Genomic DNA, 17,015 nt, shown 5'->3' on the forward strand with positions numbered 1-17,015 from the left:
CCCCCCCGCTACTAAAACCTTGTCACAATTAAGCACAGAGTAAAGAAATGAGGAGAGTTGAGGCCTCAGAATGAAACAATTTAGGCTTGAAAGGTTGCTTTTCAGGTAAGACATGCCACCCAGCCTGGTGGAGTTCCAGTGATTTAGAAGAAATATGGGCAGAAGTTGTGAATTTATTAGAAATTATGGGGTGTTGTGTCCTCCCCCACCCTCCCCCAGTGATGAGCACGAGAAAACTTAAAGTTAGCAGGAGTCCAAGAACTTAATAAAAACCCCACCCTAACCAAACATCTTTGTTTCTGGTGACATTTCCCTGAAAACAAAGAACAGCCCAGACACAGGATTCTTTTTCCCCCAGTAAAATTCATTTCAGGCCATTCTCACACACTCATCAGATTCACACAACGCTGAAAATTTCCGAGGGTTTTTTATTATTATTATTATTATTATTATTATTTCATTTAACCAAGGATCGGGGCAAGATGGGAAAAGAGCAGCACCTTTTAAAAAAACCCTGTTGTGTGCTATATAGGATAAATAGGTGAGCTTTAAAAAAAGTTAAGTACATATATGTACATATACACACATACAGTAAACCAAATTAAAACCAAAACACTTGTGAAGGGTCACTGTCAAGACAAGAGAGAGGAAAGCCGTATTTCACAGCAAGCAAAACCATCACAGGTTAAAATTAGAGTGCACAATCAGATGTAGTGCGGATACCAAACCTAGCCTGGGTCCTGGAAGCAGTGTAGCTAGAGCAGCACAAAGCTCCATGTAGGTCAACTTATCCCACTCCTCAGCAAAGGCGAGTGCAGGCTCTGCCTTCAGGCTGGCGTGCTGCACAGCCACTCCCCAGGGGCTGTGTCAGTGTTGGCAGAAACCACAAGTAGCAAACTAGTAAGAATAAGAGACCCAAAGTGGAGCTACTGGACTGATTTAGCTGCAGTATTTCCATAACAGAGGTTTCTGAGATCTGCCGTGTATCCTGGGTGCTCTCTGCAGGTGCTTGGGTCACACAGCAGACAGCTCCCCCTTATTTATTATTTGTGCACTGAGATCCCCACTCTTGCCTACACAGATCTGTTCTTTTCCTATCTCTCTTCCAGCCCACACCACCACTCCCTATTTCCTCCAGGTTGACAGGGTAATAAAATTAGGAAGGGGCATGTACACCTAACCGAGGAGATACTCAACAACCAAATGAAGCTTAAAAAATAGTAATAAATTCTTTAAAAAAAAAAGCAAACCCAACAACAATTTAAAAACCTGATCAAATTCTGCAGACTTCTGGCAGAGTTTGGTCATTTAGCCCAGAGGTCTTTGTCTTCAGGGCCTGCAGGCTAAACTGCCTCAACTGGCAAGAAGCACGCAGCACAAGGGAAAAGTCTGACTAAAAGAAAACCAAACCAGTAAGGGTTGAGGGGAGAGGAGGCTATGACATGGAAACCCACCACTTCAGTACCAGCGCTTACGCCACACGGTACGCTTTCAAGAGCGTGAATTCCTTCCTGTTGGTGCGAGCGGCCCAGATGAAAAGAGCAGCTGCCATGAACTGCAACGGTGCCGAGACACAGGCCAGGCAGAAGGACCAGCCGAATTCACCCCTCACATCGTCGGGCAGAGGCAGCTTCTTATGGAGCAGCTCAATCCCAGCTACATAGCAGCCAACCAGGCCCAGCGTACAAAGCCCTGGGGGAAGGGAACAGTAAAGCACAATGAGCTCCGTGTTGAGGTGCTCGAGCTGCCCCTAGGAGCTTCTGGAGGAGGGAGGGCAAGTGGAGGATGGCAGGAGACCTACCTGCTAGGAAATGTAGGACTCCAGTGGCAATGGCCGGGTAAAGGCTGCGGCAGGCACAAGCACAGAGCCCAATCAGAGCCCCAAAGCACATGAGGCCCAGGCTGACAAAGGGCAGGAGGAACTGCAGTCGCCAGAGATCTGCATGTGAAAGAACACACGAGTTTTTGAAGACATGCTAGAAACCGGTCTTCTCCCACCACTTTACACTTCTTTCTACTCAAGCTGCTTCTGCTTCATCAGGCATTCTACACGCATAGCCAAAAAGGACCAAAGCCTCCACTGAAGTAGGAAGACCTCCATTTGTTAACTCCCAAATTCCTCCCCTGCATTCAGGCAAAACACCTTTACTAACACATTTACGCTTTCCTTTTAAACTTTGACCTACTGCCTGTGCTAATGTAAATAAACAACAAAGAGCAAGATACAGATGCTTTTTCACTACTGAATGTACGTAAGAAGCATCTTTAAAAAAAAAAACAAACTTGTTTAACAGCCAGAAGTGAGACACTTACAAGTCCGATTCAAATCCGTGCCGCTGTTGTGATTTCCAGGCTCTATGTACTTTTCAATAAATTGGTCAGAGAGGGAAAAACTGATGCAGTTTGTAGTCATATCAGTTTCTGAGAGGAAAAAAAAAAAACAACAAAACAACAAATACCATTATGTGTCTTCCTCCCACATGCCCTCCCCTTCCAATTCCTCCTTTCCCAACCATTAAGCAAGAAAACTCCTCGGAGTTCCATTTTAGGGAAAAAAAATTACCTCTCCGAACAGGGTCGTGTGATGCCCTTAGCATAATGTAGTTACTACAGTAAGGACAGCATTCAAACATATAGACTCTTCAAGCTTACCTGAGTTACCCACAGAGAACTGTGCCATGCTTGACACACTGGGAAACAAATCTAACATACGATGCTCAACTGTGTTGTAACATATTCTTCTACTCAGAGTCCCTTAACTAAGTTGTGCTTATCTCCACATGCTGAATGTTGCAACATACTACACACTTCATTCAAAAATGGGAAGAACTCTTTAAGGAAAAGTATTTACTTCTTTACACTAAATTTCTCCCCTATTACACCTAGTAAGATTTCACTTTGAGAACACTCCTGAGCAGAGCTGGTTTAAGCATCTTCCAAAATAACCATCGTGAAAAAGAGTTTCATTCTCTATCTAGCACTGCTGTAGAGAGTCCAAAGCGTGCTGATGCAGCAGTGGGCCATTTTATGACATGCAAGCAAAATTAACGACTGGCTAAAAGGAGAGAGCGCTCCCTTGATAAAGTAGTATCTTTATTCCACTGCAGACCCCAGGACCTCCCTAAAAGGACAGTGACTGGCAAAGCAAGTGTAACTGTCCCCAGATGGGCAGTAGATGCAAAAGAAAATCAAGTCACACTAGACTGAATTTAGATCAAGTAACGTGTCAAATCCAGAGCGTAGCACTGAGAGCTACAGACCATTTTTCCTTTTGCTTCTTTCAAAATTTAGACTTTCTTAAAAAACCCCAACAAACACATAAGCTAAAAATAAGCCTTCTGGAGGAACAAAGTGACATGGCTATGTCGTGAGGAACTTCACACATACCACCCAGGCAAGCTAGGGAAGTGTTAAAGGCTCTGCAGATACCTGGTGGGCTGTACCAGTGAGAGTTTTTGGGTACAGTGATACACCTCCGCCACAGTCCAACCGTGCCGTTGCACCGGAAAAGCGCGTCTGTGTAGGTCTTCTCATCTGCCTCTTCACTGACAAATTCCTCCCAGATGCTCCTACCAGCTTCACTAACGTTCTCAGCCGGGGACAGGGTGTGGTATTCGTACCAGAAGTCAGTGCCAATGGAAGCTGCCATATAGATGGTGGAGATGAGGCTGAGAACACAGGCAATCACTAGCGCCGTAGCAAAACGGTTATCCATCATTGCGCCCCTGCTGCTGTAAGGAAAGAGGGGGCTAAGTGAGTAACTCCTCTGACAGTAAAGGCAAAGTTATCCCGGCAACATTAAACTCATTAGATCATTCCTCTTATGCAGAGTCCCCTCAGTAGTATCTTTATTCCACTGCAGACCCCAGGACCTCCCTAAAAAGGAGGGAGGTCTTCCTTCTCCAACACTTGATGGAGTCGGAGAACAACTGAGCACTAGTCTGCAGTACTAGTCGGCATCTGCTGGATCTCCGAGTTCAAGGCACGGATATCGCCCTTCTCCGAGCCACACTGCACTAGCTGCTCTGAGACAGTGACTGACACAGCAACAGCAACTCTGTCCCCAAAGCAGATGGCACAGCTCACTGCCATTCGCGATCCTGGTTGTAGGGAACCACAGAGAATCCATCCACGGCACCCAGGCAGAAGACTTATCTTTCCTTAAGAGATTACCAAAGAGTGGGAGTTATTTTTAGCCTGCCATCCCAGCTTGTGCTTTCACAGCTTGTGTTTACAGCAAAGATAAGAACCACCAGCACGCCAAAAAATCTCTTCCAGGCTGCTCACAAGGGGCAACTATGCCAAGATGCAGGAATGCCTTTAGGGAAGCACTAGAGGCAGAACACGAGGGAAGTACCGAAAGACAAATTTGGAAATGAGCATAAATGTTGCAGTAATGCCATGATACATAACAGCAGTGCTTCTGAAGAACTACAGCACTGGGGGGTGGGTGCAGACGCTCTGCATTCCATGGGAACAAGATGACAAAAGCTCTCAAAACTGAGAAGCCTTCATGTGCTGGCATGAGGGCTTTGCTCTGGCTCACCCTGTATTAGGGGTCACTTACGCCCTCCCTGACAGCATTGTGCTCACAAACCATGTAAATTCAGGGTCAAAGGAGGCATGGGAAAATACAGATGCCATACATGTGTACGCTTATGACAACACTGCGACTCTAATGAGTAATCGATCACTAATACACGGAAGGATTTGCAGATAGCGCCATGCGTCAGAGGATTCTCAGATGCCTGTTGTGCTCATGTGTTTTCTGTTTGGTTCAAATTGTGGATTCTGATGAATCAGATTTGATGCACTTGCCAAAAAGAAAAAAAAAAAAAGCCAATTGAAGTTAACTCAGCAGCTAGAGCTAGTTTGGTTACATGAGCTACTATCTAATCAGCTCTTGTCTATTGCTTGTTCCAACTCCCTTCTCCCACATACTTTGATCAAAATATTTTGGTCTAGCTTCTTTGCTACTGAATGAACTGCAACTGGAAACAGCAGAGGCCCTAAAATACAACATTCACAGGAAAAACCACAAGTACTCAAGTCAGTCCTGCCAATAAGAATTTCTGAACTATGAAACAAGGTGCAAATTAAAGCAGGAAATATCAACAGCACCAGTATTTGCTGCTAACAACACCATTCTTATTTCTTTTCTCCCCCACCTGCTCCTCTGTTTGGTTGAAAGTGGCTAACAGGGTTGGGGAGGAGAGATACTGTGTACCAGTATCACCCCCTACGCTTAATTCTATATTCAAGGAAGGATATTACAGAGAGCATGTCCCATCTGCATCCTTAGAAACGAGTAAAAATAGAACTGACTTTTGGCAAAATAACAAGCAGCACCCATTTAAAATACTGCAAAGTTTGCATACCACAACTCTGCTTAAATAATAATCCACAGACTATCAACTCTTATAAACTAGGACAAATATAGAGATGGAGAAAACACTGTATCTGGGCTTATGTATCTGGAAGACATAGAATCAAGTCCAGACTTGAAAGCAAATACTCTGCAGACTGTTTAATTCTTGTTTATGTACTTATATTCTCCTTTGATGCCCTAGCATCTAGTTCAAGGTACGAGGGAAATTGGTTGAGTAGAGTAAGGTGAGAGCAAGTTGCTGTAGAGAGCTGACCTCAGCATTCATCCCCACTGAAGCTTGCTGAGGGATCCCTTCTCCTTCACAAACTGGATGGGACAAGTGGCATCTCTACGGGCCACAGCTTGATCGCCCGGCTTCTGCCCAGCCGAGCTCAGAGCTGAGCAGATCCTCCAGGAACCCTCTCTCAGGGCAAGCAGCAGAACAGGCTGCTGAGCAGGCTGGTCTGGATTTTCCACTATATTGCTGTCACATTGGCTGCAAGAGGAACTCTCTGCAACAGGCTCCTCTCTTTAGAAAGTGCTTTCTCTGGAAGGAGAAATTGTGAGAAACTACAAGCTCGGTCCTGGAGAGCAGTGTGCGGCACAAAGAACATCATCAGCAGGACATTACCGGCTGTCAATCTGCTGCTCTGTAACATAAACGCTTACAGTAACAAAGCCCTATCAACTTTCTACCTAACAGACAGCTAGAAAGTGAATGGCTTCAAATCTCCTTACTTTCAGGCACAACACCCCTGCTGCAAAGCGCAGAACTCTGTGAATATTAAAACACAGGCTCAGGCTTCTGACCAGCTGTGCTGGCTGGCACGCAGTGGACTCGGCAGAGGTGATGTCACCTGGCAATCACGAAAGGTTCACAGGCAAAAGGGTTAAAAACCAAGCTGTAAATTAAACCACTGTCCAGTGCTTGTTGCCCACTTGGTAAAAAGCCCATGACTATCTACTGACATTCAACACTTGCAATGCACAGCTCCTGGCATAGGTAGAATGAGCCATGTGGCTACGGTCCCCAAAATCTAGCGAGTGCCTTTGTGTAGCATTTGTCCCAGAAAGAACAGACATGGATTTTCAATACGAACAAGACAGTGCCAAGGCAAGAGCACACACCCAATTTCTTAAAATAAAGGTCCCCTCAAAGCTTCTGCCCAACACCTCAAGTGCTTGCAGAAGAGATGAAGAGCTCTAATTCTAGTTCCAATTTTGAACTAGAATGCTTTCCTGCCACAGCATAGTTGAGTACTCTGTCCGTTCACTGTGTACATGCAACGCATCTTAGTTTACAGTAGACATACCCCCACTTAAATGAGGTGTCCTTTGCTCTGTTAAAGGGAGAACCATCCTTCCAGCCCCAGGCAGAGCTCAATGGGAGTAGTAAACACAGACATCAAGACATAGTTACCAGAGAACACCATAAAGAAAGATGCTGCATGTTTACAAGACTGTGCCACGCTTTGTAAAAGCTAAGTAGGAAGCACTTTAAAATAAGCTTATTTACCAAAAGATAACATTGCTACTACCAAAGATGACATTAATTATAAAGACATAATGACTGTTAATAAATGGAAATACTTCGCTTTTTTAGGCTGTCAGCCTAAAGCCTTCATTGGTTTTACAAAAGGTTTGTTCATAGGACAACACAAGGGAGTAGTAAACAGGCACTCAAGCAGAAGTTCCTCACAGGATATTATACGACTCACTTGAAACATTTCAAAGCACCAACTCATAAAAGAGAAGGCAAAGGCCAAACTAGCAGTGATATTCAAAGCAATGACTAGATGCAGGCACTTTGCAGAAGCGGGGAGCGGGGGGGGAAGGAAATCAGTAGAGTTTAAAAAGCAAAACCACAGAGCAGTGCAAAAGCAAGCATTCTGGGAAAAAAATTAATTAACACTGGAGAGCATATAAGCATTTTAAGAAGTTACTGTACCATGACAGAAGGCAATACAAAAGTACACATACTGTTGTCCTGTTACACCAATCACTCCCTTCAACCAATAGTGTGGACCACCACATTTAAGAGATTCCTTCTACCTGACATCACAGAAGATTAAGGCTGATTAGCTGGCATTTTCTCAGAAAGCATCCTTGCCATCTGACTGCTCTTTGGCCTAAAAGACGATGTGAATGTGGGGAGAGAGCTGGCAGCGCTATAGACCCCTTTTAATACCCATGACACTGGAGGATTTGGAAAGAACACCACCAAATGCTTTTTTACCTTCAGAGGTCCTTACAGTCCTTCGACACACAAAGCTCCAGTGATTCCCGGTCACTTCAGAGACACAGCGTCTCCACAGCAGAGAGCATGAAACGCAAACTTCCTATCTGCCCTAACTGTTCCATTCATTTGCTTATTCAACATCACCAGCTCACGAAAACCCGTCTAGAAGTAGAAAGCAAAATAAAGAGCCGATGAAATCATTTCGCTTTGGAATCACTTCACAGAAATATCCCTGTATCACTCGCCGAGGAAAAAAAAAAAAGCTGCTAAAACCTCAGAGGGTAGCAAGAGCCTTCGGGAGCCCTCAGGCCAACATCACCGTGCCCCGCCAGGCTCCAACCCGCACACGGGCAGGCAGACAGCCGGGCTGAGGGCCGGCAAGCCGAGCCCTCGCCCCGTGCAAACGCGGAGCCCCACGGCCGGCCGGCTAACCCGGGCCGCGCTCCGGCACCGGCGCCTCACGCCCCGCCGCCAGGACGAGGCGAGGCGAGGCACGGCACAGGCCGGGCCGGCCGCCCTCCCCCGCGCTCCGGCCTCTCGGGAGACAACCCCGCGACGGGAAAACAACCCCCCGCGGGGGCCCGTCGGGGCACCGGGCGCCGCCGGCGGGGCCGCTGGCGGGCAGCAAACCCGAAAAGAAAGCCTTAACCCCCTCAGCCCTCCGCCCCCTCCCACACCCAGCAACCGCCCCCTTCAACCGGCGCGCCGCACCTCGCCCACCACCCACCGCCACCTCGCACCCCCTGCCCGTCCCCGCCGCGCCGCTTCCGCCCCGCGATGCCCAGGGCCAGGGCAGCGCTCCGCTCCTCGCCGCCGCGCAGGGCACCCTGGGGGGTGTAGTTCTCCCGCCGCCTTCCGGGGCAGCCCCGGCAGCACCCTGGGAGCCGTCCTTCTCCAAGTCGCCTCGCCCCGCCCCTGCCGCGACGCCGGCCGGGAGTCGTAGTCTCCCGCCAGCTCCAGGACGGCCTCCCCTGGCCTTTCGACGTCCGCCGGCTTTCCCAGCGCCCGCCCCGCCGGGCAGCCGTCCTCGCCTCCACCCGTCAGCCACCGGTGTGGCCACAGGGCGCCCGCTGCCTGCCACCCTGCTGACGTTAGAGGCGCCTCGCTGCTGACACAGGCCTGACTCATCCCAAGCCCTCAGGACGGCGCCTGGCGCTGCCCTCACCAGGCGCAGGGCTGAGGGGTGCCGAAATGGCACGTCTGCAAGACACGGGGCGCTTGGGAACCCGGAGCCGCAGCTCCCAACACGGCCCCAAGAGCCAGGAGATGTTACAGGAGCTCAGGAAGCCCCCTCCTTTCTGAACTCTTGTTTCTGCCATTTCTCTTACACAGTCTCCCCCTGGGGCAATGAGCTCACCTTTCTTCCTCTGTAGCTTGGTCACTTGTAAAACACGGTGACCCGGGGAAGCACCAAGTAAGGAATAATACTACTTAGTAACACTTGCAAAACTTGCCAACACCAGCTCTATGCCCCAAATCGGACATTTCCCCCCCCGTCCCAGCTGCACACACCCACGCAAACTACAAGAGGGCTCCTAAAAATGTGTCAGCACCGCACCACACCCAGTTTTGATTTTACCAAACTTCAAGCTAGCAAACACATGCTTAGAAAATATCAGAATTGTGTCTGAGGTTTTCACATCTCTCGGGGCTTCTGGGAAATGACCCCATCCAACTTCCCTCCCAGGGCAGCCAGGAAGCGTTTCTCCAGCAAGGTAACAAGCTGGGATGACGAAGGCAGCGTGTAAGAAACGTCTCTGACTTGGTGCAACAAAATAAAGTACTTTAAAAAAATTACCAGAAACAATTATTAAGAAACCTCTGCCTAAATGCCTCCCCTCTCCTGACCATGGAACCATCCCACCAGCACCTCATAATGTAACTCTCTGCAAGGACATACGTTTGGGTCTATCTGGGATTTATGCTAGACTCTTACATTATTTAACGTCTTTATTGATGGCCTGGAAGAAAGCAGAGTATCGCCAATAAAGTTCACAGATGACACGAGGCCTGAGGGAAGGGTAAATAATGACATGGAGAGGGCACTGGTACAGGGTGACCTGATAATTTAGCAGCCAGGGGCAAGCAAACATGCATTTCAATAAGGTCACTGATGAGCTCAATCATTTTAGAGTAGAGTGGAGGCTATACTTACCTGACATAAGATTTTATCCTGCACAGCACAAAACGAAAAGAACAAACAGGTCACGGCGAATTACCAACTGCTAAGCTAGTGCCGTGGACAAAAACCAGCACCCCAACTTCCTTCAAATGTATAAACAGCAAAATCATGAGGAGGAAGTTGTACGTCATCATTGCTGTGGGCTGCAAAGGAGCCTTGACAAGTCTAGTGTCAACAGACTGACAGAAACCTGAAAAGGGACATGAAAATCACTGAGCAATTCGAAAACCTCTCTCAGTGAAACACATCACAGGATGCCAGGCCATTCAATTTAACGAAGAATGCAAGACCACAAAATGCATGTAATGGCAGCAGTGAACAAAAAAACCCCAAGCAGCAGCAGTTTTTTCAGGATGCCCATCAAAACTATCCAGAGGTGAAGCTAGAAAGTTTTGAAAGGAAAAAACCACAACAAACCAACATGAAACACAACCACCCACCCTCCTGTATTCTAAGCCACAGGGTAAGGAGAATCAGAACCGTTTACTGTAAATGGTGGTGAATTAGATAACAGGGTTTTCACCTAGAAGATCTGATCTTGTGAAAATAAGAACTGATTCTGCAAAATTCTGCAGCCATTGCGACTTCCGTTACTGAATTAGAGCACAGTGGCCGCTGCTTCTTCATAACCAGCCCTGATCAATATGATCAGTGCAGCTCCTCAAGAGCAGCCAGAGGGAGGGGGAGATGTGTTTTCATACTCTCTACAGATTTCACTTGGTTTGTATTTAAAAAAAAAACAAACTCCTCCAAGTAAGAGTAACCAAAAAAAAAAAAGTTGCAAACGAATGTGGTCGGTAATTGTTAACACCCCACTTACCTTTTTTTCATTTTTCTCTTCCTTTCCCACCTTCACAGTGTGCCTCAACAGAACCACTGGTTGACCAGTGTAGCTGCTGATCATTTGGCAAGGTTTTCAAAGAACAAGTTTGGTTTAGAAACGGTATGGGAGTTTGCACCTGAAAGCACGAAGGCATCAGTACTGATGGCTATAGCTTAAAAGCCTGCTTTTTAGGAGAGTGAAGCCTGATAGACAGCAGGCCTGGATCATCTGCAAGTACTTCTAACTGAAATTTCCAGGTGCTGCAACAAAAAAAAACCAAACCAAAAAACCAACCCACAGAATCACAGAACCACTAGGCTGGAAAACACTAAGATCATTGAATCCAACCGTCCCTGTCCTCTACTAAATCATATCCCTAAGTACCTCATCTACCCGTCCTTCAAATACATGCTGGGTCGGTGACTCAACCGCCTCCCTGGGCAGCCTGTTCCAATGCCTAATAACCCTTTCAGTAAGGAACTTTTTCCTAACATCTAATCTAAAGCTGCCCTGGCACAGCTTTGTGACATCTCCCCTTGTCCTATCCCCTGTCACCTGGCTGAAGAGATCACGGCCCACCTCTCTACAACCTCCTTTCAGGTGATAAAGTCTCCCCTCAGCCTCCTCTTCTCCAGGCTAAACAACCCCAGCTCCCCCAGCCACTCCTTGTAAGGTTTGCTCTCCAGCCCCTTCACCAGCCTGGCTGCCCTTCTCTTGGACCTCGCAAGCTACCAAAACCCTCCTACATTGCAAAAGGAAATCATCAAAAACTTGTGCCATTTTAGCTCTCGTTAAAGGAAATCTGTAAGCATTTGTAGGAGACGGTACTATTTGTACTAAAGGAAGTTGATAGAGGATGAGAAGTACAAAAACCTTTATCTGTCACATTTGCTTCATCAATTATTGATTCAGATCTGAAAAAGGTGCTCAAAATTCTGCACTTTTTTTCCAATACGACTTCCTAATTTACTACAAGATACCACCTCTCCCAACAAATACTATATTTGCAATAATAAAAAGGGCAGTTTCAGGCTTTATGGTTTACACACCACCAACGAGCACTTCACAGAATGCAGCGGAAAATCCTGTGGATTGCCTTCAGATCTCACTGCTTTTATTTCTGCCCCCTCGTATTTTTCCGTCTGTGGCACAGAACACCATAGGCTAAGAAAACCCTCCAGCAATTGTAATTAGAGACACTGTAAAAAGAGACAAGGCCTTTCTAGATGTGTTTCTGTCGGACGCGATGGAGGGCACGGGTTTGCTTTAACGATACCCGTGTGTCCACAAAGTCAGTTGTGTCCAAACCTCTTTACCGTGCACCCCATTAGTAAAAACTTTTTGAGTATGTACCCCTACTATATGGGTTTTTTTTAAAAATAAAACATACATGTACTACTGTACTAATGTACATTATAAAGCAAATGCAAAAATACAACTTAAAAATGGATGAGATAAAGACGAAATAAACACTATTTTAAAGAAATGGCATCAAATGCACAAAAAATATTCTCTTTCTGCATTGCACTTTGTAGACCACTGCTCTTGGTATGAACCTATGTCAGCCTCTCCTGATGCATTTTACCTGAATTTTACCCACAATTTTATCTGAATCAGTTCTACCCTTTCCTCTTTGTGGGGTGAACCTTCTGTTGGTTAGCATTCACCTGGTTATATCTGAGCCTGCCTTCACATAGGTTATAGCATAGCAGGGCAGTTTCGGCCATTTTTGTGGGAGATTGGTTGTTTTTTTCTTTGTTTTTTAATTATGCCTCCAAATCTCTATTCTTTACAGAAAGTTTTTGAAGCACAATCATTCAGAAACTACTACACTTTCTTTTACAGCCAAATGAACCTCTGTTCCTTCTCAGAATTTATCATAATTAATAAATTGCAGATACATAGCTTATTTTATCTAGATGCATGTGCATAAAAGCACATGCACAAGCTGGAATAAAACCACATTTCCACTATCAGTAAAATAGAGCACGTAAAAAATTTAAAAACCCATACAAAAAACCAACCCACAGCTCACTGCCAGAAACGCTTCAATTGCAGAAATCTCTAAGGGGGAGGGGAGGGGGTGTGGGGGGAGGCCCGAGCATGTGTGTGCCTATGTAACAAACTAAATAAACAACCCTGCACACTTCCTGTGCAGATAGTGCTGCTGTGTGCGAGACTCTTACTGATTTTGCCACCTTTTCCACCTGCGACACCTTTTCCCTTGCCGCCTCTGGAAACACCTCAGCACTTCCTAAGACTTAGGGAGCGGTGCACTGCCACGACAAGCTTCACGAGTGCACCTGAGGAAGGCAGGGCCAGCAGAGAGACACACACTCCAACGCGGATGGGCAGCCGTGAGCACAGGCTCTGCCATGAGCATGCGGTTGCAAAAGCTTGAAGGTTCACTCTCAGGTTTAAAGCTGATCAGCACCCATCAGCTGCATCTTTTCAGAGCTGCTTACAGGGGATGCACAGCTTGAGTACCCTGAGTGGAAGAGCATGCATCCAAGCCAGCAGCTGTTGCTTCAGGAGAAAATTTTCTCTGGGGAAAAGGTTTACATGTATCTGCTGAGGTCCTGGGAGGAGGAAAAAGTGCGGTAGAAATCTAGGAGTTGGGGAGGGAATGCGGAGGGCTGTCCTCCTGGTGACCAAACATTTCACAGCATCTCTTAGATCTTAGTATATCACGTGCTGAGCGTTCTGGAATATCTGCACAGAAGTGTTAGGAGGGGAAGTGCTGTGTGCTGAGCACTTTTGGGAGCTTGGCTCTACCCCGGGGAAATGAGCTCTGGGGAAGAGTAAGACCCGACATGACGCTCGTCATGTGAATCGGTACCACAAGAAACCCACAAAGCTTACAGACAAACTCTTAGCCCTGCTCCGGCTTCACATGGGTAATTACAGATAGCTTCCTTATTCTCAACTATGTTTTATATATCTTTGCAAATCTTCTGTCCAAATAAGGAAGTGTCACATCTGTAATATGGCAACAAGCAGCGACATTCATGAGTCTATTTAGAACATTCAAAAAATCCAGAGCAAATTGAAAAACAGAGCTGATCCTGAAGTAGGTAAACCTTTTGTAATCTTCATATGGTGAGATGATTTCCAGCCTGTGCTTCCTTGCGAGTTCACACTTAGGTTTGCAACTGGCTGCAAACCGATAATCTCGGCCAGGGTGGTTTTACACACCTTGATTTTTTTTTTTTCAGAGTTTGTGATGGCTGAATTACACTCCCAGAGACAATTAAATCCTTACACATTCCATAAAAATTAGTCAGCTAGAGTCCACTAATACCCTACTGATAGGAAAGCAGCCGTATGTAACCAGCTCCTTATCAGCATACCTACACAAGGTATCCCTTCATCCAGCAGCCAGTTGTTTAATAACAGCTGGCTGCTCTTCCAGGTGCCTGGAAGTCAACCAGGTAGGTACCTTCCGCCCAGGAGCACAGAAACTGAGTGCTGGCAGTGTGAATCTGAGGGAATCCAGCACACACTAGATGGACTTCTTTCCTGTCCTTGCAATCTGGAGTTGCTCTTTGTCTATGGAGACACACATAGGTGGGATCTATCTGCCCAGGGCTCAAGCATGCACCGGTAAGCAGTTTGCTCAAGGCTTTGAGAATACTGAAGATGTGCCAGGTCTATGAGCTCGCAGCTGGGAGGGAGGGGAAGGAGAAAATTACTTTATCTACAGCAGAGAGGAAAGATGATGAAGACCAGTAGTAGAAGTTTCAAAGTAGCATGCAGACAAAGTTGTAATGATTCAGTAGCTAAAAAAGTGAGAAATTTTATTCAATTTATGCAACGCTGAAAGGACCACCTGTAAGGTAAGCCACAGCTGGAGCGATATTGACATTGCCAATGAAAAGATAGAAGAAATCAAAGCTCTTTAAAATAAGCAAGCTCTGTATATAACAAAACCTCAAAAGTCAAGCAGGCTGTGCAGCCAGAAGGAGGAGCAAAACCACTGCTCTGGAGACCCGGACTGTGGCTGGTAAGGAAGCCCCTGCAGGGATAGGAACATCAAGTCAACTTTCAAATTGCAGAATACATGACACGCAGGAAAACTGTCGTCTAAGTTTCTAATACAGTCATAAGGCTGGGTGTGGGGAGCCCAGGGCTAGGGGAACATGAGGGGCTGAAGGGCAGATGGGGGGGCAGTGGCAGAAGCAGTGGAGAGCCTGGGACTGATGAAGAACAGCTAAGTATGGGGCAGAATGGAGACAGTAGTTTTAAATGTTGTTCCCTAAATATTTTCATATGAGAGGATTACTTCCAACAGAAAACAACAATCATAAACGGGCAAAGAAAGTAAGAACTCCAAGACTCAGAAGAGTTGAACTTGTCCCCAGAAGCAATTTATACAAAACATTTTCAGTAAAGATAAAGAATGTGGGACCTGAATTCACTATTCTCTGATTTCTTCTCAGCTGGTACAATCTCATACCTTTGCAAATTGGCAATACCCTGTCCTAAAAATAGAAAAAGTTCAGAATCTTGGAAACTACCTTCCCTCCCTGCAAAACAAAAGCAAGCCCCAAACCTGGTTCACTTACAGGCAAATAAAAAATGAAGATAAAATGAGTCAAACTAAACCTGGTTTAAAAACAAGAAAAAAGTGTTTATTCTGAAGACGGGGTTTTGACTAATCAGAGACACCCATTGCTCTCTGTTGCCTACGTGATATCCTAAAGTATGCAAATTACCCCCACAAACCACTTTCCTCCTCCTCCCTCCCTCCTGCTCCTCCCCCCTTACTTGCTAAGAAGGTTTTATAAACGACCTTGAGGAGAAGGGTAGGGGGGAGAGCTCATAGCCTTCTTCAGAGTCACGATGAAGACAGCCTGGCCAGAAATGGAACTCACCCAGCTTTCCACTGTGACTGCAGTCACTTTCAACTATGACTACTACTATGACAACAGCTGCGAGTATCAGCACCTGCAATATATGTCTGTTTTCCTCCCTATCCTGTATGCCACTATGTTCCTGGTGGGCATTATCGGCAACTCCATCCTGATAGCAGCCTTGGTCTTCAAGCAAGGGGTCCAGAGGCTGATTGACGTCTTCATCATTAACCTCGCTGCATCTGACTTCATCTTCCTCATCACGTTGCCGTTCTGGGTGTACAGTGAAGCACTGGATGGGAGCTGGATGTTAGGATCTTTCCTTTGTAAAGCTAGTTCCTACATCATCTCAGTGAACATGTACTGCAGCATCCTCCTTCTCACTTGTATGAGTGCCGACCGGTACCTTGCTATCATACACCCCTCTTTCGCTAGACGGGTCAGAACAAGATCCTGTTACAAGGGAATCTGCATCAGCATCTGGTTATTATCCGTCTGCTTAGGGATACCAACCCTTTTGTACAGAGAGCTGAAGGATGAATATGGAAAGACTTACTGCACAGACAAAGCGGTGACAGAAGTTGAACAGATCACATCACTGATGCTTTTAATACTGGCCTTCTTCTTTCCACTGTGGAGTATCTTAACCTTTTACTGCACCATCACCAAGAGACTCTGTATGCATTATCAAAGAGCTGGGAAACATGATAAGAAACTGAGAAAATCAATCAAGATCCTCTTCATCGTGGTGGCAGCTTTTGTTTTTGCCTGGGTTCCCTTTAATCTTTTCAAGCTTATGGCCATCTCTCTGCGACTCCTGAAGCAGTCCGACTGTTTTCTCAACACGGTTGCCCAGGTGGGCATGAAGGTGAGCGGCCCTTTAGCTTTTGCCAACAGCTGTGCCAACCCTTTAATTTACTATTGTTTTGACAAGTACATCCGCAGAGCCATGCTCCGGTGCCTGTGCCCATGGGTGAAAACCAGCCGCAGCGGCGGCAGCAGCTCCGACAGCGTGGACACTCGCCTGAGCCACTCCTTATCCAACTTCATCTCCGGGGAGTATGCTGCTAGGAAGAGGAAGCACTCTGTGTCCCTCTGACTGGGAGCCGAGACCGCTGAGGAAGAACTTCTCTCTCCAAAGATGGTGGGAAAAAAATAAATCAAGAGAAACTGGAAAAAAAAAAACCCAAAGCCAACCCCAGAAACAAGCAACAGAGACTGCAGTGCCAGTGTAACGCAGCCGGCATGTCAGGTGGGAGGAACGCTGCTTCCCTTTATCGCGGATAGATAGAATAGGAAACCTTGATCGCAGAATTACACGCCGTAACGATCGCTGTGTCACTGCACGGTGTAAACCTGAAACTACTGTACTGAGGTATTTCTCATATCCACAGATGCTCAAGTACAAGTGCTACCAGATGCCAGAAGAGAATCATGTGACTCAGTCAAAGCAGATTTGAGGCAGGCTCTGAACACGGGTTTCTGTTCTGTGCAGAGCAAGCAAAATTACTCAAGTGTTGTCTTCTCTTTGCTTACTAGCTTATCCACGA

The 17,015-nt window shown here is 46.4% G+C and overlaps 2 protein-coding genes across 2 annotated transcripts; one reads left to right on the top strand and one right to left on the bottom strand.

Annotated features, from left to right (window-relative positions):
- Positions 1-376: 376 nt before the first annotated feature.
- CLDND1 (claudin domain containing 1) lies at positions 377-7,908 on the bottom strand. The gene is made up of 5 exons (XM_084272446.1): positions 7,605-7,908; positions 3,430-3,731; positions 2,314-2,421; positions 1,802-1,939; positions 377-1,692 (listed from the first exon to the last, which is right to left on the bottom strand). The coding sequence occupies exons 2-5, from the start codon at positions 3,716-3,718 to the stop codon at positions 1,472-1,474; spliced, it is 756 nt and encodes a 251-aa protein (XP_084128572.1). The 5' UTR covers positions 3,719-3,731; positions 7,605-7,908; the 3' UTR covers positions 377-1,471.
- A 7,546-nt stretch (positions 7,909-15,454) lies between these two features.
- Positions 15,455-16,564, top strand: GPR15 (G protein-coupled receptor 15; the record flags this gene model as incomplete). The annotated part of the gene is made up of 1 exon (XM_084277711.1): positions 15,455-16,564. One exon carries the CDS (start codon positions 15,455-15,457, stop codon positions 16,562-16,564), a length of 1,110 nt encoding a protein of 369 aa, XP_084133837.1.
- Positions 16,565-17,015: the final 451 nt, after the last annotated feature.

The sequence above is a fragment of the Gallinula chloropus genome, assembly GCF_964237585.1.
Source record: "Gallinula chloropus genome assembly, chromosome: 1".
Classification (NCBI taxonomy): Eukaryota; Metazoa; Chordata; class Aves; order Gruiformes; family Rallidae; genus Gallinula; species Gallinula chloropus.

What these genes read in the sequence shown, in the direction of transcription:
- CLDND1 (XM_084272446.1), bottom strand. Translation starts at nt 3,718, where the DNA reads ATGATGGATAACCGTTTTGCTACGGCGCTAGTGATTGCCTGTGTTCTC. An exon ending in CACGGATTTGAATCGGACTT is followed by an intron (nt 1,940 to 2,313) that starts GTAAGTGTCTCA and finishes TTTCACATGCAG; the next exon opens with ATCTCTGGCGACTGCAGTTC. An exon ending in AGTCCTACATTTCCTAGCAG is followed by an intron (nt 1,693 to 1,801) that starts GTAGGTCTCCTG and finishes CCCTTCCCCCAG; the next exon opens with GGCTTTGTACGCTGGGCCTG.